Here is a 26472-nt window from a genome sequence, read left to right as displayed (position 1 = left end):
CCAGGCTACCCTGGAACTGTGTAGCCCAGGCTGGCCTTGAACTCACGGCTTCCCAGTAAGCATCACTCTATACAGAAAAATGCACCCAAGGCACGAGATCCTTCAGGGAAGGGGGTACAGAATGCCAAGTTGAGGCCGCCATCACAGGCTGGCTTTGACTTCCACTTCTTCCACGCAGAGAGCAGGGAAGCACATCCCCCCAGCCCTTCTGCTCCTCATGAGCATCTTTCTTGAGCGTGTGCCTGGTAGCATCAAAAGGGAGAGTTCAAGTCAGCCTGGCCATGTGAAATGTTCTCCCTGCCCAGAGCTGGGCAAGACGAACAGACATGGAATGTGTGAGAAGCAGCCCCACAAAGAGCCAGAGGCCAGCTGGTGCATCCGAGCTCACTGCCAGAGTAAGTCAGAGCACGCTGTGACACCCCGAGCTTTGTCTCCCGCCTGATTGTCTGGCACAGGAAGCCATAAGTTTGAGCTGTCGCAAGCACGCTGTCCCTGCTGTCTGCCAGGAGGGTCTGATCAAAGCGCAGCCGGGGGTTTAGTGGTTTTTATTTAATATCCAGAAATCCAGAGGACACTTTGCTTCGAACAATTAAAAAGACAATAAAGCGCGGCAGCATAGGGGGGAGCGGATTCAACTGCTTGAAAATAAGACCCCATTTCGTCAGGCCAGAGAGGACGCAGGGGCCCCGGGCCCAGGGCGTGCACAACTGAACAGAAGGGGAACAAGAGTTGCCTGTGCAAGTCCACCCAAGTCAGCAGGACTGGGGGAGACGTGCAAATCTGTGTAGAACAGAGGGGAGCAATCCCAGACCTGGCCTGCAGACCTGGGGGAGGAGGAGGAACAGACCTGCCAGACCCTTCCTTGTGACTATGTGGGGCATGATAGATGATGGCATTTCTACCAGTTTTGGTGGCCAGACCTCTCTTCAAATAAATATCAGGAGAGACTGTAGATCCAAGCAGTGGAATGTTCCAGAACTTCCTTGAATTGACAACTCAAAGGGGGCCCCCAGTGAGAGTCATGGGAAAATTGAGGAAGGGGTCATTAATTACCAGAGGGTATGGATGGGGACAGTTCTCCCTAAATTAATGGGGCAAATCTGTGAGCGAAGCCTTGCCCTACAAAGGGGACCCTGAAGTTGGCCTAGGAACCTTGGTTCTCAGTCCTCTGTCCAGGTCGAGGGGATGAGTTACTGCTCCACGGAGCAAAGAGAGCAAAGCCATTAGGTAGCCCTTCACTGGTATTTCAGAACCACTTCTATGCTCAGCCAATGGGGAAGGTCGTGCCTTCATGGAACCCTGGCTTCGTCAGTTCTCCTGCAGAGGAAAGGAGCCCACTTGGATTCCAAGTGGGACATGTGTCCTCCAGATAGGGATGCTCAGGAAACCACCACCCTTCCCAGACCAGCCCCCCCCCCCCAAGCACCATAGGTCTCTGCAAACCCTTCACATCAAGGCTCCCTGCCCCGGGGATGTGAGACACCCTTGCCAAGACCACCTGTGAGCTGGGCAAGGCGGACCCAGCAGCTCCCAGATGCTGCTGTGGTTCCGTGCAAGGAGGAAGGCAACACAGAACATTCCGATCCTGGCTATTTTGTCAGTGTGGCTCTTTAATGTCACTGCATCCCACGGGGAGACACGGTAAGACCGTTTTAATTATCTCTTTCCCCTGCTGGGAAGCCACCTCCATCAGAACAGACTATTCCAAGCCCATCCCCAGCTTAGCAACAGCTGAACCAAGGGATGATATTAAACTGTTTGCTGGAATTCCATGGTCGGCGTTCTGTTGAGTATCAACACCTCACTCCATAGCCCTGGTCCGTGGCAAAGTGGGAATCAGAAGGGGAGGTTCACCGTAGCTGCTGTGAACGCTTAAGGCTCAAGGAAGAGGGTGGCGGTTCCGAAGGCTGGAGGTAGGAAGAACTTGAGAGGGGGTGAACCACAAAAGTAGGGTTCCTGAGACAAGAAGCCAGCCAGCCATGGCATCCCCACTCCTCTCTAGGGTGGGGACGGCTTATGGGAACAGCAGCATTTTCTTTTACAGGACATGCTGCAGGGGATACCAGTAGTGTTCAAGGAAGGATGTGGACATTTCATACGCCCAGCTCAGACAAGCCCCACAAACCTACTCCTGCCGTGTCCGAGGGAGGTTGCCCTGGAGACAGGGACCTTACAGCTGTCATAGGGGCAGTGAGACCATACAGGGGATGGGTTCCATATCAGAACTAGGAGGAGGCTAATGCATGCAAAGGCAGAGAGGAACGGTGAAAATGAAGCCTCGGAAACCAGCCCAGCCAGCACCTCCACCGCCTGCTTCTAGCCTCCGGAGCCGCCAGATGTACGCCTCTGTCATTCTGGCTGCCGGTAGCCTGTGGTGAGGCAGGCCTAGTCATAGATACCCACCCCCTTGTAAAATCTCTAAAAATGTGTCCATTCCCTAACAGGGCCTCAGAGACAGCAAGGTTCCGGCTCCAAGCTGGCTCAAGCTGCATATTCAGAGCCAGCAAGGCACCCAGACAGGCTCCGTGTAGCTTCCCTGGGGGCCCGAGGCATTCTGGGTCCTGAGAGTTTATGTAAAAGGTCAGTCAAGACCAGTAAACCACAAGACGGATGTGTGTGTGTTGGGGTTGGGGGGGGGACACGTCACAAGTCTGACGCTTCTGAGACAGGAGTGAAAAACTGCGAGGATCTTTTTACTAAGACAGGACCCCGCTTCCAGGGAGAGCCCAGCCCAGGGGATTCCTGAGGACAAGTGGGGCGGAGTCCCCAGAGCAAGGGCTGCTGTGCTCCTGCCATCAGTAATTGCCCCGTGGGTTGGAGCACAGGTGGACAGCCCTCTCCAGCTGAGGACTAGGCTGGGGCTTCGTTCTTTTTTTCATCTCTTGATGGCAGCAGAGAAAAAAAGGAAGTGAGGCCTCAAACCTGAGAGGGTGTTTTAAGCACCAAGTTCTCAAAGGCCTAACCAGTTGGCTGGGGAACCACAGAGGAAAGGGGGCCAGGCAGGGAGCAGAGAGGAGGGACATTACACAGCTGGGATGAGAAGCCTGAGGCCTCCCTGGGGAAACAGGGGCTGGGGATAGACATGCCCATTTTCCCTGCCTAGAAATTGCCCTGGAAGGATCAGATGCTCCGTCACTCCACGTCACTCCACGTCCTTGTACTTGGTGAACAGAGTGTAAAGGACCCGCAGAGTGGATTTGAGGTCCAGGTTCACCACATCTGCAGAAGGAAACAGACAGACAGTTGGCTGAAGAGGACAGATTTCCAGAAGCTGGAAGCTGCGTTGCCACACGTGCAGCAGAAAAAAACCATCTGCTGCCCACGGACACGCAGGTTCCTGACGCCCTGACCCCTGCTGCCCCTCTCTTTGTGCTCCGAGCTGCTCGGGTGGGGTGTTACCTTCAGGGCGGGCCTTGGGCTTCTTGAGTCCTCCGTCCAGCATCAGTTCAAAGGCAAAGGCCACGTTGTGCACCTACCGGAGACAGGATCAGTGACTGTGAGGTCCATGTCCCCACACCTGACCACGTCCACACATTCCTTCCTTCCATGTGGAGAGAGCTGACTGCTTCCTTCGGTACAAAGTCCACCAGGACACAGGACAGGACACAGGGACAGCACACACAGTGGGTTCAGTAAGGGTAACTCTATAGTTCCTGTTCCTCTTGTCTGGGTTTGGAGAAGGGAAGGATGCCAGCTTCCAGCCTGCCCTCCTCCCCGGGGGCTGAGAGCCAAGTGCCCCCTCTGAGCCAGAACCTATCACCTGATGAGAAATGACAGCTTGAAAAACTGAGGCTTGGGAAAGACAAGTCCCTTGCAAAGGTCTCATCTCTGGACAGTCCTCTGAACACAGGGTGGCTGCTTGCTGTCAGATAACTAAAAAGCTGGGCACGCGTGGAGGTCTGACTGTGTCTCTGTGGGATAACACTGTTCCTGAGGCAATTGGGGACCCTGATGGAATTGAGGTTAGCCCAAGGGCCAGCGTGGAGATCCCTGGTTCCAGTCCTGACCACCTGCCCGCCCACCCTGCCCTTCCCTGCCCACCCACCCTGCCCTTCCCTGCCCGCCCAACTGAACACTATTGAGGCTTCCATTCTGCTAATGATGGCTCCTACTCAGAGCCTCTCTGTGATGTTTAAAGTCTATAGAGGTCAAGACCAGACAAACCATGTGCAGCTTCTACCTGCCCTGAGCAGAGGAGGTGGGAAGGTAGACCACCAAACCGGCAAGGGCACAGACACCAGCTGGACAGGCTTGACGGCTCACAATGACCAACTGTCTCTCCAATAGTAGCACTGTCTGTCACTCCACTGTAGGTGAGCAAGGAATGCCAGCGATAATCTCCCTTACAATGTCAATCATGAATTAACAGAAGGCGGGAACCGCAGGGTGTGAGCTGCCAGTCTTGTGGCTCCCCATCCCCCTCTCCCACCCCAGAGCTGGAGAGTGAACTCAGTGTTTTGTTTCCTGTGCACTAGGCACGTGCTCCACCACTGAGCTATTTTTCAGCCTAATGTTGGTTGTTTTTGCTTTTCGAGACAGTCTGATTTAGCCCAGGCTGGCCTCAAACTAAGCTATAGGAAGATAACTTTGAACTTCTAACCTTCTACCCCCACCTCTCAAGTGCTGGGATTACAGATGTTTGTCACCGTGCCTCTTTATACAATGCCAGGGATTGAACCCAGGACCTGTTATGCTAGGCAGGTACTCTACGAACTGAGCTACATCCCCAGATAATGTCTTTGGTTAAAGATGCAGGCTGCTGCTTTGCTTGAGAGTGCACCTTCTGGTCCATCTCCTACTCTGCTTGCTGAATCTCTGCCGCCTTCAGCACTCTTGAGATGTCAGCAAGATGCCTGGGACCAGAGCAAAGGACCCTCAATTTCAGGCCACAGAGCTGATCAGAGACACTGCCTGCCCCAGTGCAGAGCATGGTCCTCACGGCCATGAGGACTAGGAGACAAATACACTGGTCAAGGCTCATAGAGGTGATGACCACCCCTAGGAAGAAGAGGTCAGACTCTGTGTGTGTGTGTGTGTGTGTGTGTGAGAGAGAGAGAGAGAGAGAGAGAGAGAGAGAGAGAGAGAGAGAGAGAGTAGATATATGTAAACATATGCAAATAATAAAGGGACCCTACTCTCAAACCTCTCAGAGGACAGGGCCCCAGATGCCTGCAGAGTCACACACCCCAACCTCCTGTCTCCCTAGAGAATGGGCAGACCCTCTGGATGTGTGCTCATCACCAGAGGCATCCTTGAAGCCTTCTGGGCCAAGGCAGTGGCCAGCATAGATGTTAATCCTGGTTACAAATGGAGAAAGCCAGGCTGAGGGACGAGGCTTCTCTCATATTTATACAAAGCCTTGTTTAGACAAAGACCCAGTTCTACTGGTTATCCACGGCTCTCACCAGCCTCCTGATTAGTTTAAACAAAGACAAGATTTCCCAGAGATAAGACAACTACACAGGGGTCTGACTATGCGAGAACCTGTGCACCAGACACTCTGACCTCTGGTTTCTACAACTGCATCAGGCTCCATGATCCTGGTGAGCTCTGGACCGCTCGCTGCTAACTGCACTCGCTTTCCCTCCATCCCCAGCGTGGACTCCAACATGCCAAGACCTCTCTAATCTGCCCAGTTCTATCTCTGCAGGCATGATAGGAACGGCATTTGGCCATGAGCAGACAGACTGCTCGGTGCCAGGAACCAGCAGACTGATAAACACTGGCCTGTCCTCTGCTGTTACCCTGACTCCCACTGCGGCTGCCACCGTCTGCCTCCGTGCCTCATGGGCCTCACACTTTGGAAAAATAAAGTAGCAGGTGCTGTGAGTCCCCAGCAGCCCAGCCTGGCCTCTGCCAAGTCCTCAGAAGTGCAACATTAACTCTTCAGTTGCAGACCTAACTGCAGGGAACCCAGGAGGGACAGACAGCACAGAAGGAGCAGAGACAGGAGCACAGATGCTGTGGGGTCCATCCAGAGGGTCCTACAAGAGGAATTTTCTGGGAAACCAAGCACAGCAATAAAGTTCGCATACATACAAACAGCCCCACCACCTATACAAATGTACTTACATACACATGTATGCTCATACACATACAAACACATACATACACACATATTTAAATCCACAAGGCATACATGAGGACACATACACACATACATGTGTACATAAACATAGACATGTATATTTATATAAATGAATACACATATATGATGGAGGAAGGTCATTGGTTAAAAAAATAAAGAAACTGCTTGGCTGGCCCTCATAGGTTAGAACATAGGTGGGTGGAGTAAGCAGAACAGAATGCTGGGAGGAAGAGGAAGTGAGCTCAGACTCGACAGCTCTCCTCTCAGGGGCAGACGCCTCAGAGAGACACCATGCTCCCCGCTCCCGGGAAGATGCACGCGATGAAGCTCTGACCCAGGATGGGAGTAGGCTAGAATCTTCCCGGTAAGACCGGTGCTACATAGATGATTAGAAATGGGCTAGTCCAGGTGCGAGAGTTAGCCGAGAAGAGGCTAGATAGAAATGGGCCAAGCAGTGTTTAAATGAATACAGTTTGTGTGTTGTTATTTCGGGCATAAGCTAGCAGGTGGCCGGGGTGCTGGGGACGCAGCCCCGCCGCTCCTATTACTACACACACACACACACACACACACACACACATATATATACATGCACATACATTCAACATAGAGACAGACATACACAGACATATACATGTACATACATATATACACACACTGACATACACACAGAGAGACATATACATACATGGCCATACACAGTTATGTATGTATACACACGAAGAGACATACATGTACACATAAGCAGACATAGACATACACATGTATACAGACACACACACACATACACACATGTGTACGCACGCGCGCTCATCTTCAGATGACACAAACCACAGATGGACAATGTCTGGGGAACTGCAGCATACTAAACAAGCATCCTCCACCGTCGCTCCCTAACAATATAGAAGGCAGCTACTTTGCATAGCATTTGCATTGCATTAAGTATTATAAAGCACCAGACAGGATTTAACATCCACAGGAGGAAGTGCGTAGGCTCCATGCTTTATACGACATTTCACATGTGGACCACGAACATCTGCAGGCTTTGGTACCCAAGGGGGCCCTGGAACCTGTCCCTAGCAGATTCAGAGGGACAATTGCAAATCTTTGGGAAAAAGCCCTATTGTGGCAGGAAGAAGAATAGAAGCAAATTGACACAGCCAAGAGCGTGAAGTAAGAGACATATGCAGACACACGCCATGGAGCCACACATGTGTCACCCAGAAACATAACATTTGGAGGTTCCCAAAACAGGGACGCCCAGAGGGCTGTGTGCGGCATTTGACCAGAGTCATAAAACAGGCAAACATACAAATAAAAAACAAAACAAAAAAACCCAAGCCTGTGGGAAAGACTTGGAGAGATGACAGAGTAAGCCCGGATGTACTGCGTGACACAAAGGGGTTTCCTATTCTGTCTTGGGGGAGCTATAGCAGACTGAACCCCACATGTTGTGTAGGTTAACATTCTGAAGGACACTGTAGGGCTGCAGTCAGTTGGTGGCATCGGGGGACATTCCTCTGTCTAGTTCAGTGAGCTTGGCTGGGACCATTCTCAGGAGACAAGGCACCTACCTTCTGGTCGAAGCTGTCAGGAGTCAGGTAGAAGTTGTGGAGAGGGACGAAGTAGTCCTCAAGGAGGCCCAGAAGCAGAACCAGGTACACGCCATCTGCAAACTTCAGAGAAAACTCAGTGACAATTCTGGTGAATGTGTGGGGTGGACAGACACCCTGCATGTGTGTAGGAAGGTGTGGGAATGCCCACAAGCTGCAGCGCCCACCCCAGGACCCCATCCCCATTCAGCACTCCCGCCTTGCACTGAGAACTCTCAGCAAAGCTCAAGGGAAGAGGCCCATGCCCTAGTTACCCACAGGAGAAGACCAGGGGTTCAGAAGAAAGAGCTCTCACTCTTGACACCATACTCCTCCCTCAGCAAGCCAGAGAGGGGTAACAGCTGCTTTTGCAATGGTAGCAATGGGCCCCTGAGATATAGAATACAAAATTGGCCAACTTAACCAGTTTTAAACAATTTGAATCTTTAGATTTATTTTATGTCTATGAGTGTTTTGCCTGCATGTATGTATGTGCTCCATGTGTGTGCCTGGTGCCCATGGAAGTTAGAAGAAGATATCGGATCCCCTGGAACTGGAGTTAAAGCTGTGAGCTGCTATGTGGGTGCTAGGAATTAGACTCCGGTCCTCAAGAGGAACAAGTGCTCTGGTCTATTGCTTCAGCCCTTAAATTTTTAGTATGTATGTGCACACATTTACCACAGTGCACATGCGGAGTTCAGAGGACAACCCTCCTTCCACCATGTGGGTCCTAGGAGTTGACCTTAGGTCATTGCCTTGACCTGGTGATGGGCCACCTCACCAGCCCCCATCTTTGCTGCTTCAAGTGTTGCAGTAGCATGAAGAGCCTTCATACTGCCATGCACGGCCACCACCAATCATCTCCATTAAACACTGATGGATGGCCTGGGAACCCCCACATTCCTTCCACTGTTATCGTTATTATTATTGTTGTTATTTTATTGTTTATTATTTTATCTTTAGATAATGTATCCCAGGCTGGCTTCAAACTCAAATTGATCCTCCTGTTCCAGCTTCCTGAGTGCTAGCATTTGGGATTTGGTTTTAGGTTTGTATTTTGGGGGTTGTTTATTTGTTTTGGGCATGTGTGTGTATGAGTACACCTATAGGCAAGCATGCAGAGGTCAGAGGGCATCAGGTGTCCTCCTATATCGCTCTCAACTTTATTCCCTTGAACCAGGGTTTCTCACTGAACCTGGAGCTCACCATTTTCAGCTAGTTTGGCTGGCCAGGGATCCCTATGGATCCTCCTCGCTGGTCCCTCACGGCACTGGGGTTACAGGTGAACACGACCACACCTGGGTATGGGGGACTTGAACTCAGGTCTTCATATTTGTATAGCATGTGCTCTGGCTCATTGAACATCCCCCACCCCTAGCCAGTTTTTTTTAAAACAGGTTCTGACTCTAGCCTTGCCTGGTCTGTAATTTTCAGCCATTGTCCTGCCTCAGCCTCCCAAGTATTGATATGAGGAACATATACCATCAGCCCCCATGTCCTTTCTACCTGTTGACTTTTTTCTTGACTAACCATTTTAACTGTGGCTCTCTGTACACCTTCACCACTCAGACAGCTGGCAGCATCACTACTGGGCAAGCAATGTTCAGAACTCCTGAATTTGACTATACTTTTTATTTTTAGATTTATTTTGTGTATGAGTGTTTTATCTGCAAGTATGTATGTATAAATGTATGCATGTATATATGTATAAGCACAATGTGCATGCCCATTGTCAATGGAAGTCAGAAGAGGGCCCTGGATCCTCCGGAACTGGAGTTAAAAATGTTTGTGAGACACTGTGTGGGTGCTAGGAACCAAACCCGGATCCTCTACAAGAGTAACAACTGCTCTTAGCTACTGAGCCATCTCTCTAGCCCCTTTGATAATCTTTTAATTACATTATTTATTTGGTGAGTGTATAAGTGCACACATACACATACATGCCACGGTGTACATGTGGAAGTTAAAGTACAATCTGTGGGGGTCAGTTCTCTCCCTCAACCATTCGGGTCGTGGAACCAAACTCAGGTTGTCAGGCTTGGTAGCAAGGATCTTCATGCTCTGAACCATTTTGCTGGTCCCTGAATTTGGCTCTTTAAAAGCTTATTAATACAGAAGGAAGCTTTGGGTGTCACTGGATATATTTGAACCTCAACACACATGGCCAGTGAATGGCAGGCACACCCACAGAATCCCTCTACTGTTAAGGATCAACCACTCAGGCTTTCCTAAGATCCCCAGGCAGGACTCCTGGAGAGGCAGGAGCAGTTAGGACACCTTAGAGGCCATCAGTTTTCAGGGACTAGCACCTCCAAATATATAAATGAGAGCATGAAGGGGAGGTACCCCTTTAAAAGCTTAGATACTTTCAACCCAGCCCTCTACTGTCCTGAGGGTCTTGGAGACTCCCACCTGACAGCATTTAAATGGAAAAGGGAACATTACAAATATCTGATTTTGAGACCCAGGAGCTTGGGGGGAAATGCCTTTAAGAAGTGAAAGGCATAAAGTCATTTGTGAGAGGCAAACAGGGCCAGTCACCAAGCACAGACTTAATAGGATGCCAGTGATGGCTAAAGCAGACCTTGCCTAGTTTACACTGTGTGATAGCCAGGAAGAAAAAGAACAATGAGCAAAAATGCAGATTTCCCCCTGGTCTAAGATGCTCTCTGACTGATGAGTCCTGCGGGGCCAAATAAGAAGTAGGCTGCTTCCATGGTCAGACCTTCCCAGGCCTCATGGCGCATGCTGCTTTGCTCTTACACCTCCTTGTCCACCTCCATTTCTCAATAGATGCTAGCCCCAAGGAAACAGAAAGGTCACTAATAACTGCAGCCAGAACACCTGCTGTGATTGGGAAGTGGTCCAATCCCAGGGCTGCTTTCCACTAGTGCAGCCTCGCACCTGAAGGCACCTGAGGGAAGGTAATTATTCTAACAGTGCTGGGGAGGGGACCAAGCTCTGCGACTGAGGAGTCTGAGACAGGAGGATCACCAAAAGTTTAAGGCCAGCCTGAGCTACAAAGTGAATCCAAGACCCTGTCTTAAGGAGAGGGAGAGGGAGAGAGAGAGAGAGAGAGAGAGAATGAATATGACAGAAAAGTGAAATAGATTCAGACAGAGACATCCATCTCTTGCAAAAAGATGCCCAAACGTATTTAGGGAAGGAAAAAACACAACACATTACAAACCAGCTGTCCAGTGCGATCGACTGCTATTAAGGAGAATGTGTTGTTTTATGCATGAACACTTTGAAAGAGACCCAGGCAGAGTTGGGGGAGGGGTGGGCAGTAGGGAGGGAGAGACACAGCTTTTCACGTTACCGCAAGTGTCACGCAGCAAGTACTGCATGAGCAAACAGCTATGGATAAGCGCTGCTTTTGCAAATCACGGGCATGCGTGTGCACACACGCACACACACATACATAATCTGCTCCCTTAGGCAGACCACACTGCACACACCCAGAATCCCCAGGAGGAGGGCTTGGAACAAGCCCCGGAGTGCAGTGGGGTGATATACTATGGTGACTTCTGTTTGTTTTCCTTATCTTCATTTTCAGACATTTCTGCGATGAACCTGAATTACTTTTTTAATTAGAAAAGCAAATGAGAGAAGTTAAGGAAAGAGAAAGCAATAGAAGAAAACGCCCAGGGGTTTAGGAAGGATCAGCCACGCATTAGGGATGTCTGCGCCGCTCAGGAATCAGACTCAGAACTCGAGCACACAACTAAGCTGGGGAGAATTCTGTGGGACCCGCAGGGTTTGTATGCTTCGAGACTGTCACCACGATGGCACTCTAGCTGGAGGAGGGAGATATGAGATACATATGGCAGAAGTATTTTGTCCCTATTCCCCAAATGGATGATTATTTTATTTCTATTCTTGTAAGTTGTATGATGCTTGGGGCAGGCAATGAGTTCGTGTCCCAGTGCGTATGTAGTCACATGACAACTTGCAGGAGTCAGTTGTGTCCTTCCACTATGTGCATCCCTGGGGATCAAACTCAGGCCATTAAGTTTGCTTGGTAATCACCTTTACCAGCTGAGCCATCTCCCTGCCCCCAGGTTGGATGGGGCATTGTTCCCATGCTGCCACAGGACCAAATGCGAGGCTGCAGCGTCTCTGCCATAGAAGCAGAGGACACAGAATGTTCTAGGCCCAGAGACTTTTGGAGCAAATGGCCCTGTGGCAAGATGGGATGGAGTCTTGGGGGTGGATAATAAAGTTGAACTCTCTCTCTCAAAAATAAATTCGAATTCTAATCCTTAGACTCTGTGCACGTGACTCCATTTGGAAACAGGGTCTCTGTTGCATTTGTGCCATTAGGGTGGGCTCTAATCCAGCACGATGTTCCTCTGCTCTCAAGCATCCATTTCTAGACACTAGCTCTGAGGGAGCAGACGGGGTGGGGGTGGAGGGCACAGAGAGCTGTGTGCCGAATGCAGATGTACAGGCACAGAGATGCAGACACAGGATGAGGCCACAGAAGATGGACGTAATACATCTTTGGGCCCAAGAACACCAAAGCCCGCCTGCAGGAACACAGCAGAAACCACAGAGGGGCTGGGAAGGAGCTAAACTGTAACTCTGTGCCCGCACTGTGACTCTGGACCCAAAGCTTGCAGAGCTCATGGCTCCAGCCTTCAGTCTCTGCCTGCCAGGGCTGCAGGAAGCAGAGAGTCTGAGCAGCCAGCTCGGTTGGGCGGAAACAATGCTGTGGGCTACATACTGGAGGCTCTCCCTGAGAGAGACAAGGCGGTCCCACTGGCTCCCGCACCCTACCTGAGTCGAGAGGTTCTAGAAACATAGGCCAGAAGGACCCTCCACCAAAGCGTGCCTACCTGGGTCTCCAGGTCGGTCACCTCCAAGTTTAGCTTATTCAGGTGCTTGTTCACGAATGTGATGAGAGACTGTCAAAGCAGAGAAGCAAAGGCCATATCAGCAACCTTCTGCAGAATTCCCCCAGCCCCCAACATGGCGGGCTGAGACCCTCCAGACCCTCCTCTGGTGGCTAAAACAAAAAGGCTGTGTATCAGACACCATACTCTTAAGCCAGGCCTAGTCTTAATGGCACAGTGCCAACAGGGATCGAGCTGTCTGGCCTGCATGACCCTATTGTAAAAGAGCATGCCATGCTACACATTGCTGAGGGTGGTCTCAACATACAAGGCAAACCTTAGAAATTCCAAACACCTTTCATCCCATCTCAGCCTGCCTTGGGTCTGTAGAGAGTCTAGGCAGAGTGTACACAGGTCCCATGAAGGGTGGCGATGGGGGCCGGGGTGTGTCGGGAGGGATCTACCTTCTTCACAAGGTTGAGCTTGTCCGGTGCATGGTCGAAAAGTGTGTCGAAGGCATCCCGCTCTGTCACGACATGCAAGAGAGAACACAGAGGGGAGTTCTGGAGAGGACTCTGCTGCCCTTGTTTCTAGAAACAGCCACCCTGACCTCTCGGGATGTTCTGCCTGGGGCTTCCAGCCTGTTCTATCCCTCTAGTTTCTGCCAGAGCAGAAGAACCTGAAGACTGGCATTGCCCAAGTGTGAGTAAGACCAGGATCACAATCTGGTTGGTGAACCAAGGGTGTGTGGGGCTTTCTCAAACTCTTAACTATCTGCAAATCTTTGGGCATGGAAGAGTGGGTCACACATGACACCTACACGCTCCCACTGAGCTCCTGAAGCATCCTTGTCTCTCCTAAGATCTACCACTGCCTGTGAATCCCACCACTTCTCCACTTGGCCAGGTCTGCTGTTCCCATGCCTGGTCCACCTCCCCTTCCCTGGGGATGCCCACAGCTTCCAGGGCAACTGGCCTCTTCCCCATCAGCATCCAGACTCTAAAAGTGCAACCGGATGTCCTCTCACCCTCTTCTCACTCTGACACTGTGGTCCATCCTCTCTTCCCAGGCTCTACAAAATGGTCTCTCTGAAGCCTGAGGTACAGCCCTATACAGGGCCTTTAATACAGCCTCTCTGCCCCCAGGCTGCTCTCCAAGGTCACTTCTTCTGAAGGACTCCAAGGAAAGGCGTCCTAGCCGTTGGTGTCTTCTGCAGGATACCTGCAGACAGCCTATTCCTCCCTGAGAAACCCAACACCTCTCTCTTCCCTGGTGAACCACAACCTGTTCTGTCACATGTGCAAGCTGCCACCCCAATCAGCACAGAAGCACCCCATCCTTCCCTACTTGATTAAGGTCAACAGTGGACAGAAGCCTTGCAAAATCAGTATATGAAAAAAAAAACCAAGTTGGCAAAGAGGAAACCCTGGAACCCTGAAACCCCTCCCTTCTTACAAATGGACACCCCCAGCCCACAAAATCTGACAAAGAATTTTTTTCTTAATCTGAAAATCTGCCTCTGCCTCTGCCTCTGGCTCAGGACCCAAGCACTCCTGTGTCTGTGGGTGGCCTGGGCCTCACTGTAACACTGTGGCTCACCCCTGGGGGCAGATGGGAGATGCTAGTGAGAGATGATGACACATGAGTTTGTGTGAACTACATGTGACAAACAGAGCACTCAGAAAAGCCCACTCTATGCAAATGAACCAAAATATCCTTGCTATGCAAATGAGGGGAAAGCCGGCTCTAAGGTAACAGGAAGCCCAGCTCTGCAAGCTGGAGGCCTCACTTCCTCCCTTGGAAGTGGATGGTTCCTCAGGAAACCGGCAGCTCTGGCTACAACTCTGTGTCTCTCTGTCCTTTGTTCAGGGACAGGAGAACCCGGAACCCCTCCAGAGGGGCCCTCTGAACCTCTATATCTGCCAATATTTGAAAGAAGTAGGAGACGTAAGTCTTTGGGAAAGATGACCGCAGCCTAGGTCAAAGCAGAGGCCTGAGGACTCCAGGGCCAACAGAGTGCTGCTGAGGGAGGGGAACCCAGGAAAGGACCTAAGTCCTGACCTCTGTCTGCTTGGTTCTTGGGCATTGTAGGCTACTGGGACAGAGCTAGTAGAGAGGCCATCCACACCCAGCTCCACCGTGGCATCCCAGTGGGAGTGGGTGCACAGGGAGCCTTCTCCCACCTTGGGGGGGGGGGAATACTGAGGAGGAAGAAAGGAGGAAAATGAAGAAGGCTGGGGTGAGCTAAAAAAGCCAGTCAGGTAGTTTAGAGGAAGCCTTCCCACCCACCTAGCCCCAAGAGGAAAGTGCCAGAGATTCAGGCCAGGGTAGGGTCTGGAGACATCTCCATCCAACCTGGGGCCTCAGTTGTAAGCCTTGGGAAAGGGGAGAGGCTAAATGAAAAGAAGGACCCCTGTGTGTGTGCATGTGTGCATGCTGGAGCGAGCATGTGTGTCTGTTGGGGGAAGGGAGGCAGCTCCTTCCCCCCAGAGTCGGTGGGGACAAAAAGCTACCCTCAGTTAGCGCCAGCTGTCACTCTCCGCCACAATCAGCTAAGTCAGATTATCCCCTGGAAAACAATCTGTAAAGGGGCAAAAGGAGCTTAGTCCTCATGAAGCAGCGCAGCCCGGTAAAGCCTCTTAGGCAAAGCCCCAGGAGCCAAGACGCTTGACGTCACTGGTTTATTTAGCCGGGCCACCGCTGGGCTGGCAGAGCGCTATGTGGGCGGCTGCTGGGCGCCTCCCACGCTGGCTGCTCACCTGGGCCTAGAGGAAGCATCAGAGTGTGTCGTCCTGTGGCCAGGAGGGACCAAGGGCTCTAAACAGGGTTTGGGGGGACAGGGCAGAGCTGGGTTCATATCCTTACTGTGTGACATGAAAGCCCACAGACTTCAGGCCACTTCCGTAGCCAAAGGGTTTCCTCCTTTGTAAGTAGGAACAACCCAGTCTGTCACCCCACCACCCTGGTGAGCATCAAGAGATGGGATGGGGCCCCGGGGACAAGTCCGGCCATCAGGCATGTCTGGGTCTCCACCATTTCCCTCTTGTGCTGGGGAAGTTACTAGTTGGGAGGGGCACAGACAGAAGGGTCCCAGATCTGCCTGGAGCCTCACTCAGTCTACTTCAGACTAAAGGTTCTCCCCAGTCCACATCTCTGAGTCCCCTTGAAAGCAAAGGCTAAAGCCATAGTGAGTCACACACCCACCCAGTGTCAAGAACCCAGGACAGGGTTGGGGGTTCCTATTTCTCTGTCCTGCAGCCTCTGTTCATAACGCTCAGCTTCCGAGCTTTGACCAACTCTGTCAGGCTGGTCTCTGGGAGCACCCCAGTGTGTACGTGTGGACAAGAGGTTAGAGTCATGGAGGGATGGAGGAAAGGGCCTCGAGGTTCATGCCAGGCTTGCTGGAGTAATCAGAAGGGGAACGGCATGCCTGCCAGAGTGAACAAACTGCAAAGAGGAACTTGAGAGCCCGGAGTTGATTTAAGAGCAGGGTGGCCCGGGAGGGAGGCTGACAGGAGCTACACGGCTCAGTGTGGTATCCTGGGTGCACAGTGACCAGGGGGTGTGAACAGGGGTGTGACCAGGGGTGTGACCAGGGGGTGTGACCAGGGGTGTGACCAGGGGGTGTGACCAGGGGTGTGACCAGGGGGTGTGACCAGGGGTGTGACCAGGGGTGTGACCAGGGGGTGTGACCAGGGGTGTGACCAGGGGGTGTGACCAGGGGTGTGACCAGGGGTGTGACCAGGGGTGTGAACCCCAGGTCAGAGTTTTAGCACGGGTTCTACTGGAGAGGGAAAGGGGGGAGACTGAGTCACAGCAAACTGAGCGTGGGATGAGGGAGCTGCTTCCGTTTCTTGCCCATCCCATCCTGACAGCATCAGAAAGGGCTCCTGAGTGGGGGAACTGGGGAGGAAGGGCCACCAGCTAGAGAAAAGGCAACTGGCAAAGCCGTTGCTATGGAGACCAGGCTCTAACCTCCCAGCTCCCAGGAGACTTGTTTCCAGGGAGAGGAAAAAACCTGCTCCCACCTCAGCCAGGACAAGACGATGATGGGAAGTGGCTGGGCACCCCTTTTTCTGCTGGAAAGATGGAAGAGGAGCCAGAGAGGAGCTGCTCCCCCTGCTCACAGCACTTGAAGGCCAAGCAGGCTGCGGGAACTGGTTCCAGCAAGGATCAGCCTAGGAGGCTCAGCATGCTGTCTCGGACCCTCTTCACAAGAGACAGGGTTTAGGGAGGGCCGCTGAGACCGTGCAGCCTGGGGGTGACTGCAGACTGTCCTGGGCCAAGGGAACTCACACCAACACTGAGGCTCCTGGGAGAAGGGCTGACGGATGATTATAGACACAAAGAAGACAACCTGAGAGTAGAGGACCAGTGTATGCTGGTTGGTGGCAGGGGATCCCTGGTGAGTGACAGCCAAGCCAGTGCAAGAGGGAGCCATGGGGTAACTAAGCAGGAGGGCAGCTCAGCCTGAGAGCAATGGAACTGAGGAAGCCACAGGGTGAGGCCTAGATACTCAGGAGGTAAAATAACCAAAGAGGCCACAGGGGATGCGATGTCTAGGACATCCTTAGAGGCCACTGCAGGGACTGTGGACTGTAAACAGATATATGACAAGGGGTGTTTGGGGACCTTCCTCCCCAGCAGTGTGCAAAGAAGCTGAGGGCTCGGTGGAAATCCACGTGGCAGAGGGCACTGTGGTAGCAAAGGCAGTAGTGTGACAAGACCCTGGCAGGGCACTGAAGCCAGATGTGCCCAGAAATCTTGTGTCACTCACTCCCCACCAAGAGGATGCCTGGGAGCCCAGGGACTCGCTGCACCGAAGCTAAGGCTGTCAGACGTGTAACTAGGAGACCTCTTTGCGTCAGCAGAAGCACAAGGCGGGGGCGAAACTAATTGCCTGTCACTAGCTAAAAGCCTGTTTCATCTTACGCCAGAGCATGTGAGAAGTGAAGTCAGTACAGCCCCCGAGGCCTCTTATGGCCTCGGATGTCCCCAGCGCTGCGGCTGAGTCCTGGTGCACCTGGCTTTCCCCTTGGGAGCCACACCCTGTGTGCCTTGCCAGGTGTTCTTCCCAGCTGCCAGGGCTCCCAAGATACCAACAGGGCCCAGGATCCCCTCCCCCCAACCAAACCAACTCTTTTCAAATCCTCTGAACCTGAAACAGGGCCAACCCAAACACAGAGTGACAGCTCCACACTCAGAGGCATCTCAGGCCCCCTCATTTGTCATCTTCCCACCTCTGGCCTCTGCATCCTCAGGGGAGGTGACAGGGGAGCATGGCTCGAAACCAGCCTGCACCCGGATACTGGTCCAGCATGAACCCACGTCTGCCTCCACCCTGCCTCTCCTTCACAGACTGGATAGAGGCTCCCTTCCGCCTTCCTTTATTTGGGTTTAATAACAATGACATTACAGGCTAGGATGGAAACGGGAGAGCTAAGCTGCTTTATCAAAATGTTGAAACGCCTGTGGATTCTCCAAGCACCTGTCCATTGGAGAAGGCTCAGGGCCACATGGCTGCGGCTTTCTCTCAGACTTAAGACCTTCCAGGCCATCAAAGCTGGGTCTGCTCTCCACAGGGGTGACTCACATCCTTAGACCCTCCAGATTAGAGAAGGGCGCTCTGTGGAGTTGTGGAGGAGGCACCTGAGCCCCAAGGATTCCCCAGGGTCAGGTATACATCTGGAACTGAGCTGGGAGCTTCCAGCTGGCTTCTGTTTCCCTCCCCTCCTTGCTGGCTGGAGAACACCATTGTGGCCAAGGACTTTCTGTTTTGAACTGCCCACATTAGCCTCCCTCCCTAAGCCAGGAGCCAGGGTTCTGCTTCCCAGGGTTTAAATGCTGTCCTGCACAGGTTTTTGGTTCCTTTGTCTGTCCTCTCTTGCCCAGGGGACAAGGTCAGGTGAGAGGGTAATCACCTCCTTTTCTCCCTCCCTCCCTAAAGGTAAGCTAAAGATATTCTCCAGGCCGGCACTCCTCCCTCCCTCCAACCTCACCCCTCCTGCCCAAGTTCACAAGCATGACCTTGAGAAGCCCAGATCTTTCTGGGCTGGACCCTGCGTGCCCACAGGTCTCAGCACGTTCCATCCCAAACCAGAGTACTTACCAAACCGGCCCATCATGATCCTGGAAACAAGAACAAAGAGTCAGATGGTTCTTTGGACCAAGTCTTAAGAAGGGGACAGGTAGAGCCAACCAGACCCCAGCACCCAGCCCCAGGGCCTTCTGGTGAGGGACATGTACAGATGGCTGACATCAGCACATGAATGACAGCAAACTGCCCTCTTCCCTAACACAGTGACCACCATGGTATGCCATTTGGAGGGGACAGACATAATGGATCATGGGACATAGGAGTATATTGATCCTGGTCAAATTGTCTCACAGCCGTGTCCATCAGATAGGGCAGTGTTTCTCAGTCTGTGAGTTGTGTGCCCTTTGGGGGCCCCAATGACCCTTTCCCAGGTTCACAGATCAGACATTTTGCATATCAGATACTTATGATTCATAACAACAGCTAAATTACAGTTGTGCAGTAGCAGCGAAGTAATTTTATGGTGGGGGTCACCACAACATGGGGAACTATATTAAAGGGTGGGGTCACCACAACATGGGGAACTGTATTAAAGGGTGGGGTCACTACAACATGGGGAACTGTATTAAAGGGTTGCGGCGTTAGGAAGGGTGAGAACCACTGGGCTAGAGGGTGAGGACGGAAGGAGTCTGGAACTTTGGGCTAGAAAAGCCATTTGCTTAAAGATTAATGAGTTGTTGTGAGAACTTGGAAAATAATGCTGGGAAACCCCACTGGTGAAGTTTTGGAGGGAATTTTGAGAGCCCCTCAAAGACTCCATGGGCTTTTTTATTTTTACTTTTTGTTGCTCTGCCTGTATGTATGTCTGTGTGGGGGTGTTGGATCCACGGCCTCTGCCTCAGTGTCTACCTCCAGGTTCCCTCCTTGAGTTCTCGCCCTGACTTCTCTCAGTAGTGAGACTACAGCTGGAAACTGGAGTAAGCCATTTCCTCCCTCAGGTGCCTTTGGTTACGGTGTTTATCACAACCATGGAAAGTAAACTAAGATAGTTTGGCTGCAGCTAACCCAGCCACCATGAGTCATGGTCCTGGAGCCAACTTCCAGCTGCCACCCACATGTCCCCTTCCTGAAGCTAAGAGATGCATTCAGTCCCTAGGCAGCAACCTCTAGGGCAAGGGCTTGGGCTCCGTCTCAGTAAATACTTACTGGAAAGACCCACTGTGTGCATGAAATAAAGACACAGAACCAAACACCCTGAACCTGGACCTGGCCAGAGTTTCTCCTCCACAGCTCAGAGCTGGTAACAAGGAAGATCGTGAAAGACTACGGGAATGGTAAGGCCATTCACTCCTGTTCAGCTGGCAAGCTGGAAGGGCTTCCTGGAGGGAGAGCCCTCTGGGGAAGACATGGAAAATAGGAGCTAAGTGTTAACTGTGTGCCTGGTGTAGTATGCATAACTTGGATCCCAGTACTCGGGAGGCAGAGGCACGCAGATTTCTGTGAGTTCAAAGCCAGCCTGGTCCACATGGTTAAGACCCTTTCTCAAAACAAACAAACAAACAAACACTAACCTTGGGCCTGTGCATCCCCAAAGGTATGTGCACCAGAGAGGATACAGAGAAGATAAAGCCAGAGGTGCACAGCAAGGATGTTGATGGACCATTGTAGTTTTGGCAGGCACCCGATGCTCTACTTATCCATCAGGGCCGCTGTGGCCACAAGGATGGGGGTGGGGGTGGACAAGAGAGAGTAAACTCCAGGTCACATAAGAGGATGACAGCAGACAAGGGACTAGAGACATCTCAGCTCCTCCCTTGGCTACGTAGAAGAGTCTGGCATCCAGCAGAAATGGCTCAACTCAAGTGTCCCCATCCCTGACTCCAGGGTGCTCCTGCCCCTGAAAACACCACAATAGGCACAGAACGTCCCAAGTCGTCCCTCTGTCTGATCTTACATTCTACCCAACTGTCTCCTTGTCAGCCCTGGAACAGATGAACCGTGTCCTCCACCTGCCCTGCTCTTCCATGACCAGCTCTGGTGGGTACACAGCAGGCCTCTGGAGTGCTGGGCACAGATGGGGTGGGCAGTTAGGTGAGCATCGGCCAAACCTCTCTCCACTTTCAGGTTTTGCCCCTGATGACTGTGGAACCCCCAACACCTCTTGCTGCCTTCTCTGTTCCCCCTCGCCCTGTGCAGACTGCAATAGATGGCTTCAGCTACTTCCCACAGCCGTACAGGCCCCGGCCACTCCAGGTCATTAGGTGGAGTATGTTCTCCCAAATCACCATCTCAGAATGACCCACAGAGAAAAGGCATGGGTCAGGAATCCAGGATGGGGCCAGAATGAGGGTACTCAGCCTCTCAGAACACGGGGGAAAGAGAGCCGAAGCTCAGCCCGTGAGGAGGAAAGGCAGTATGAGAGGCTCCCTGGGTCCATCAGGACCTGGGAAGCCCTCAGATGCAGATACCACAGGACCCATCATACAGCAAGGTATGATGCACCTTTAGCAAACCGCCTGGCTGAGCCCATTCACATGGCTGTCTGCAGGCTTGTCAGGGGTGGTATCTCAAGTCAGACCACCAAGCCCCCACCAGGCTGTGCATTCCCGGGACTCACCCTTCTGCAGCCACAACACACTCACACCTGACATCCCCCCCAGCTCCCTGCCCTTCCCTGAGGGCTGCGGGATGCAGGACAGAACACACACACATCACAGGGCACACTGCCATAACTTCGACTCCTCTGGCAGCCCACTCACCATGCCTGAGTGGATTCCGTGCCAGTCAGCTGCTGAAAGGCTATAGACGCACAGCCGTGGCAGCTGCGTGAATGGAGCTGTTGAGCTAGCTGACACCAGCAATGCTTTTAAATATTGAAACAGGTTTAGTTAGCAGGGGCAAGAGCAGTGAGTGCCTAGGATCCGTCATGGGCACTGTGGGACCTCACACACGATGCACTACCTGGTTTGTTATTAGGGTGTAGTTCCTCGAGGCTTTTAAAAATTCTAGCTTTCTCAAAGAGACCAGAAGACTCAACAGTGTCCACCATAGGTCAGTTCTGACTGATCCTATGTCAGATCCTCCCTCCAAAGGAGCAACTGGTGATTGACAGATTAAGATTAGGAAACAAGCAAGACATGACAGGCTCCATGGCCATCCTGAGCTAGCACCCCTGGCACCCCTGACATTCTTTCAAATTTGGGGGCAGGGGGTTGAGACAGGCTTTCTATATGTAGCTTTGGCTGTCCTGGAGCTAGCTCTGAAGACCAGGCTGGCCTCAAATTCACAGAGATCCACCTGCCTCTGCCTCCCAAGTGCTGGAATTCAAGGTGTATGTCACCACCGTCTGGCTTAATTTTTTTTAAATTGTATGTAAAGTATGTATGATTTGTGTGTACACACACACACTTGTGTGCGCAGGGCAGAGACTGACTCATCACCTTGTTTTTTGAGGCAGGGTCTCTCACTGAACCTGGAGCTCACTGATTTGGCTAGACAGGCTGACCAACGGGCTCCAAAGATCCTCCTGTCTCTGCCACCCCAGTGATGGCATTACAGACGTGCATTCCTGCATCTGAATATGTTTTTTAAAATGTGGGTGCAGAGGATTAGTTTCTCATGTTCACACAGCAAGCACTTTGCTGACTGAACCCATCCGTTCAGTTCATCTTCTAAAATAAGGAATCAGCCTCTGATTTTTGGAGGGAATTTCAAGAGTTCCTCAAAGACTGCATGGGGCTGACATGGAAAGCCCAGAAGAAAATGTGTGGAGGAAGTTAGCACACACACAAAAAGCATACACTAAGACTAAAGAATATGGAGAAATACAGGCTCCCCCAGGCCAGCGTCCCTGCCTGAAGCCAGAATCGGGGCCTGGCTCATATGGGGCATGGGTCCCTGAGGGTCAGTTGACATGAGGTACAAAACCCTGAGGGTCAGTCGCCATTCACTTACTCCGTGGTCGTGGTCAGCTCCTCCGAGACGTGGCTGGAGTGCAGCAGGCCTTCCCGCTTCTGAAAACCGCAAAGCAAGCAGATCAATGCATAGACCATGGGGCAGGAGTGGAGTAGCGAGCACCTGCTGACCTCATGGGAAGTCCACTCACCCTGGGCAGGATGCCAGCCTAGAAAGGGTCACAAACCCAGTGCACTCTTCATGCCCAAGGAAGGTATACTCCGGGTGACCACAAGGGAGACCCTTTCAGTGCCTGTGACTGTCCCCAAATTGTTCGCCATGGTGCCCTGGGATATGGGGACTAAGCAAGGCTCAAGAGAAATGTCCCAGATAGGACACACCAAATGACGCTCCTATTCTGCAGCTGGGATGGGGAACATGGGTAATAAGGGAGTTCATGAGGCATGCTGGGGAAACACCAGAGGAAGAACATGTGAGCAACGGGCCATACAGAAAGCCCCAAACGCGTCTACCCAGGGCCTCGCAACTTGTTTTTTTTCCTTGGTGGCTTTCAATACCGGTGAAAAGAGGCCGCGGAATAATGAGCAGCGATGAACTCTGAAGCTGGGATGAGTGGCACTCTTGAACATGAAAGAGCAGAACAAAGGGCTACAGCCATGAACGCGGGACACTAAAGACAGCCGGCAGAAGCCGAACGGGGCCAAGAGGACTGCTCCCTGAAGCCAGCAGCACTGGGAGAAGAAATCCACCTGCCACTTGAAGCCCTACTCACCCCATTAGTGGCGCTTCACCCCAGCAACCCTGGTAAGTACACAGAGGTGCCAGGAGGAGGGCAGAGGGACGGTGGATGCCAACCCAAATACACTGGGACTCCGCAGAGGCCAGCCAAAGTAACCAGAACCTCAGGCCCCTGCTTGAAACTTCTGAAGGACGGAAATCTGTTCTAACCAGAAGCCCCTCACGCGCTTCCCTGATCTGGCCTGCAGGGATCTTGTAGACTCGTTCTTATTAACAAGTAATGGCAGCTGGCGACCTCAGCTTGGCTCACCCCCGGGGCCTTGCGCCAACTGATACACAAGAGCCTGCCAAATAAGACTCTAGGTGTTTGGTTCACCTATTTACATGCTAAGCGTGAATGAGGGGCCTATTAGTTGCTGGGCATTAGGGAAGTCATTGGTAAACTTAGGGCTGGATAATCGAATGGTTAGCAACATCACACAGAGTTTGTAGGGAAATCAAGAGGCAAAAGCAATTGAGAGCCCAATGCTTCCACTGCTGGGGGTAAGCAAGGTTTGGGCTTCCTGTCTTCCAGCTGTGAAATGCCCCATGTCTCGCTTTGCCCCATCTCAAGTAAGACAGTGGGTTACCCGAGCAAGCATATGGACAGCCCAGAGGACCTCAGGAGAGGCGGAAAGAAGTTCTGAGCAGGGCCTGGGGGGTGACTTCTAAGAAGCTGCCGTCCAGCTGGAAATCCTCACTGAGGTCTCTTCTACTTTGGACTCTGTGCTAACAGCTCAGGATCCCTGGTCAAGGCACAGGCATGCTGGAGGGGACTTGCTGGAGGGGGTCAGACTTTCCAAAAACCCAAGCTTGTCTTGGACCAACGCGTAAGACTGAAAGGAAATACTTGGACAGTGAGCCCGCTCAGCACTCTTGGGGCCCGGAGCTGACGTAGGTAGGTTTAGGAACCATTTTTCCCCTGTGTCCTTGGGAAGCCTTTCCCAGCCTGCTGCCTGGGAGCCGGCAGCCAAGGCTAGGGCCACAGGAATGGTCCCCCTGGGTCTGCGTCACTCTCGCTGACCACAAACATCCTGATTGGGAAGGAAGCAAGGAGAAATGGCAGGTGATCTTCACTTAATATCAGAAAGGGCCTTCCCAGCAGGGTACGACTAAGCTCCCAGGGTAGAAGAGAGGTCAGTATGGCTTCCGAAAACACAGGCTCAGCCAGGTTGTTATGGACCACAGACCACAGAACAGATAAGTTAAAAATTCAGAGAACAGAGTGAAACTGAGCGTCTCCAGTAATGTAAACACCAGCGACACACAGGTCCCAACTGTGACCTCAGACCTTTGGCAGACACAGTGGCTCTTCCAGGCCAAATGGGATTTCCTCATTCAGGGTCCCCACAAATTCAGTCATATGTCCGGCACCCGTAGGTATTTAATACACTGAAGTCATGCACAGGAACCAAGTCAGGCCAGCATCTGTGTGCTTGAATGCTAAAGCCCAGGACAGCATGCATGGAAAATCTACGCCTGGTCCCATTACCAGGACCCCAGGTCCTGGCTCACTTCTCTAAGTAAATCAAGAGAAATGAACCTAAAAAAAGAGATAATGGGGAATGATGGCTTATAATACGGAGCAAATGTGGAGAGCCTTTAATTTGGGTGTCTATTTCATTCTGCCGGTCGCAGCTCCTCCAGTGTGTAATAAGCACATTCAAGGGGATTGGATTCCGACTCGGTGGCTTTGGAGAGAAATGAGCGTTCTTTTCAGAAATCTGGGAAATTAAACCTCAACACCCGTGTGCCACTCTTCAAATCAACGCCATTGTTCCCTCTCCAATCATTTCTCAAAGAGCCAGGGTGAGATATGCATTTTATCAAGAGGGAAAAATACAAGGTAGCCTCTCGGGATTGGGGGAAAGGGCTGGAAAACTACAAGAAGAAAAAGAGGCAGCTTGCCTCGCCAGCAGAGAGACGGGCGAAGAGACGGCCCAGTGTACTCACCCGGACGACCACCACCTGCACGGTGACATGCTCGGGAAGGTGGATGGGGGCCCTGAAGTGCATGGCCAGGGAGACGAGGAGGTGAAGAATGGACACCAGGTTCTTCCCGTGGATAGCTTTGGGTGGAGGGGGAAGAAAGAGCGGCCTCGGGTCAGATGCTGTAGAGAGCAGGGGACCATCTCGAGGGCAGGTCTCAAGGAGACCTCTGGGGGAGGATGAAAGGACCTCAGATAGGGAGGCCTCAGAGGGCTTCTGCCTGCTTCTGCCTGGCTTCTCTCTATTCTTTCTTGTTGGCTCAAGGCCACTTGACAATCATGTTCTTTTTATTTTATTTTTTATTATTTTTTTTTGGCAGGATCTCACTATGTAGTCCTGGTTGGCCTAGAACAGCTGACCTCAAACACACAATGATCCACCTGCCTCAGCTTTCCAAGCACTAAGATTAAAGGTGTGTGTGTGTGTGTGTGTGTGTGTGTGTGTGTGTGTGTGTGTCACTGTGCCTGGTTTGAGCAGTGACTTTTAAAAGCCTCGTGTTCTTTAAAGCAGAGAGTTGCAGGTTGCAGGGACAAGGGGCAGGTCATAGCTGCATACACCATAAGAACACACGTCATTATCATTAGCACTAGGCAAACTTCTGCCACTAAACCATCAGCTGTCCCCATGGGGGTGATTGACAAGGGTAGGGGCTACTCTGGGTCCCAGCCGGACCTGGCTGCCTGCCCTGGCTCTCGCTGAATAGAAAGCTTCAGGCCAGGTTATAGCGAATCTGTGGAGGGGTTTTTAGCTCTTGAGGCACTTCCTACCCATAGCCCAGCACCTGAGTTAGAAGGATAGGTCTACCCAAAGTCATGCCAAGAAACCAGCAGCAGGGTCAACCCCGTCCTCACAGCCAAGATCTGGGCTCTTATGCAGGGCACAGAGCACTGGCCCTGAAGGGCAGGCTTTGGGATCATGCCACATCACACCTGATGTGGGGACATCAGAGGAGGTAAGGACACGGGCAGGACAGAAGCCATCAGCTTTTTCAGCCAGCTCATCCCCTCCTGTTCCCTCTGAGCTAAGAACTGTAAGGCCACAAACCCCTCAAGTCCGCTGACACATGACATTCCTGAACTAGCAATGGGTTTCTTGGCACCTGCTTCAGTAGGCCACCCCCACATGGGTTCACTTTGTGCCACTACACTGGGTGTTTGGTGTCAAGTCCCAACAAAAAAATTCTTGGACCAGGCATATAATCCCAGCATTCAGAAAGTAGAGCCAGGAGAATAGGCC

At 52.0% G+C, this 26472-nt stretch overlaps 1 protein-coding gene across 3 annotated transcripts in view; it reads right to left on the bottom strand.

The window, feature by feature from the left end:
• Positions 1-2674: 2674 nt before the first annotated feature.
• The window catches only part of Parvb (parvin beta), a 79957-nt gene continuing 56159 nt past the window's right edge, over positions 2675-26472 (bottom strand). For all 3 annotated transcript variants that reach the window (XM_075960204.1, XM_075960206.1, XM_075960207.1), the window contains exons 6-13: positions 25201-25316; positions 22510-22568; positions 18628-18647; positions 12983-13044; positions 12522-12590; positions 7663-7764; positions 3400-3472; positions 2675-3219 (exon numbers count right to left, since the gene is read on the bottom strand). In XM_075960204.1, coding sequence (XP_075816319.1) covers positions 3143-3219; positions 3400-3472; positions 7663-7764; positions 12522-12590; positions 12983-13044; positions 18628-18647; positions 22510-22568; positions 25201-25316 — 578 coding nt within the window. In that variant the 3' untranslated portion in view covers positions 2675-3142. The remainder of the gene's footprint in view (positions 3220-3399; positions 3473-7662; positions 7765-12521; positions 12591-12982; positions 13045-18627; positions 18648-22509; positions 22569-25200; positions 25317-26472) is intronic.

This window comes from Microtus pennsylvanicus, chromosome 2, assembly GCF_037038515.1.
Source record: "Microtus pennsylvanicus isolate mMicPen1 chromosome 2, mMicPen1.hap1, whole genome shotgun sequence".
Lineage (NCBI taxonomy): Eukaryota > Metazoa > Chordata > Mammalia > Rodentia > Cricetidae > Microtus > Microtus pennsylvanicus.
This window is presented reverse-complemented; position numbering and strand designations above follow the sequence as displayed.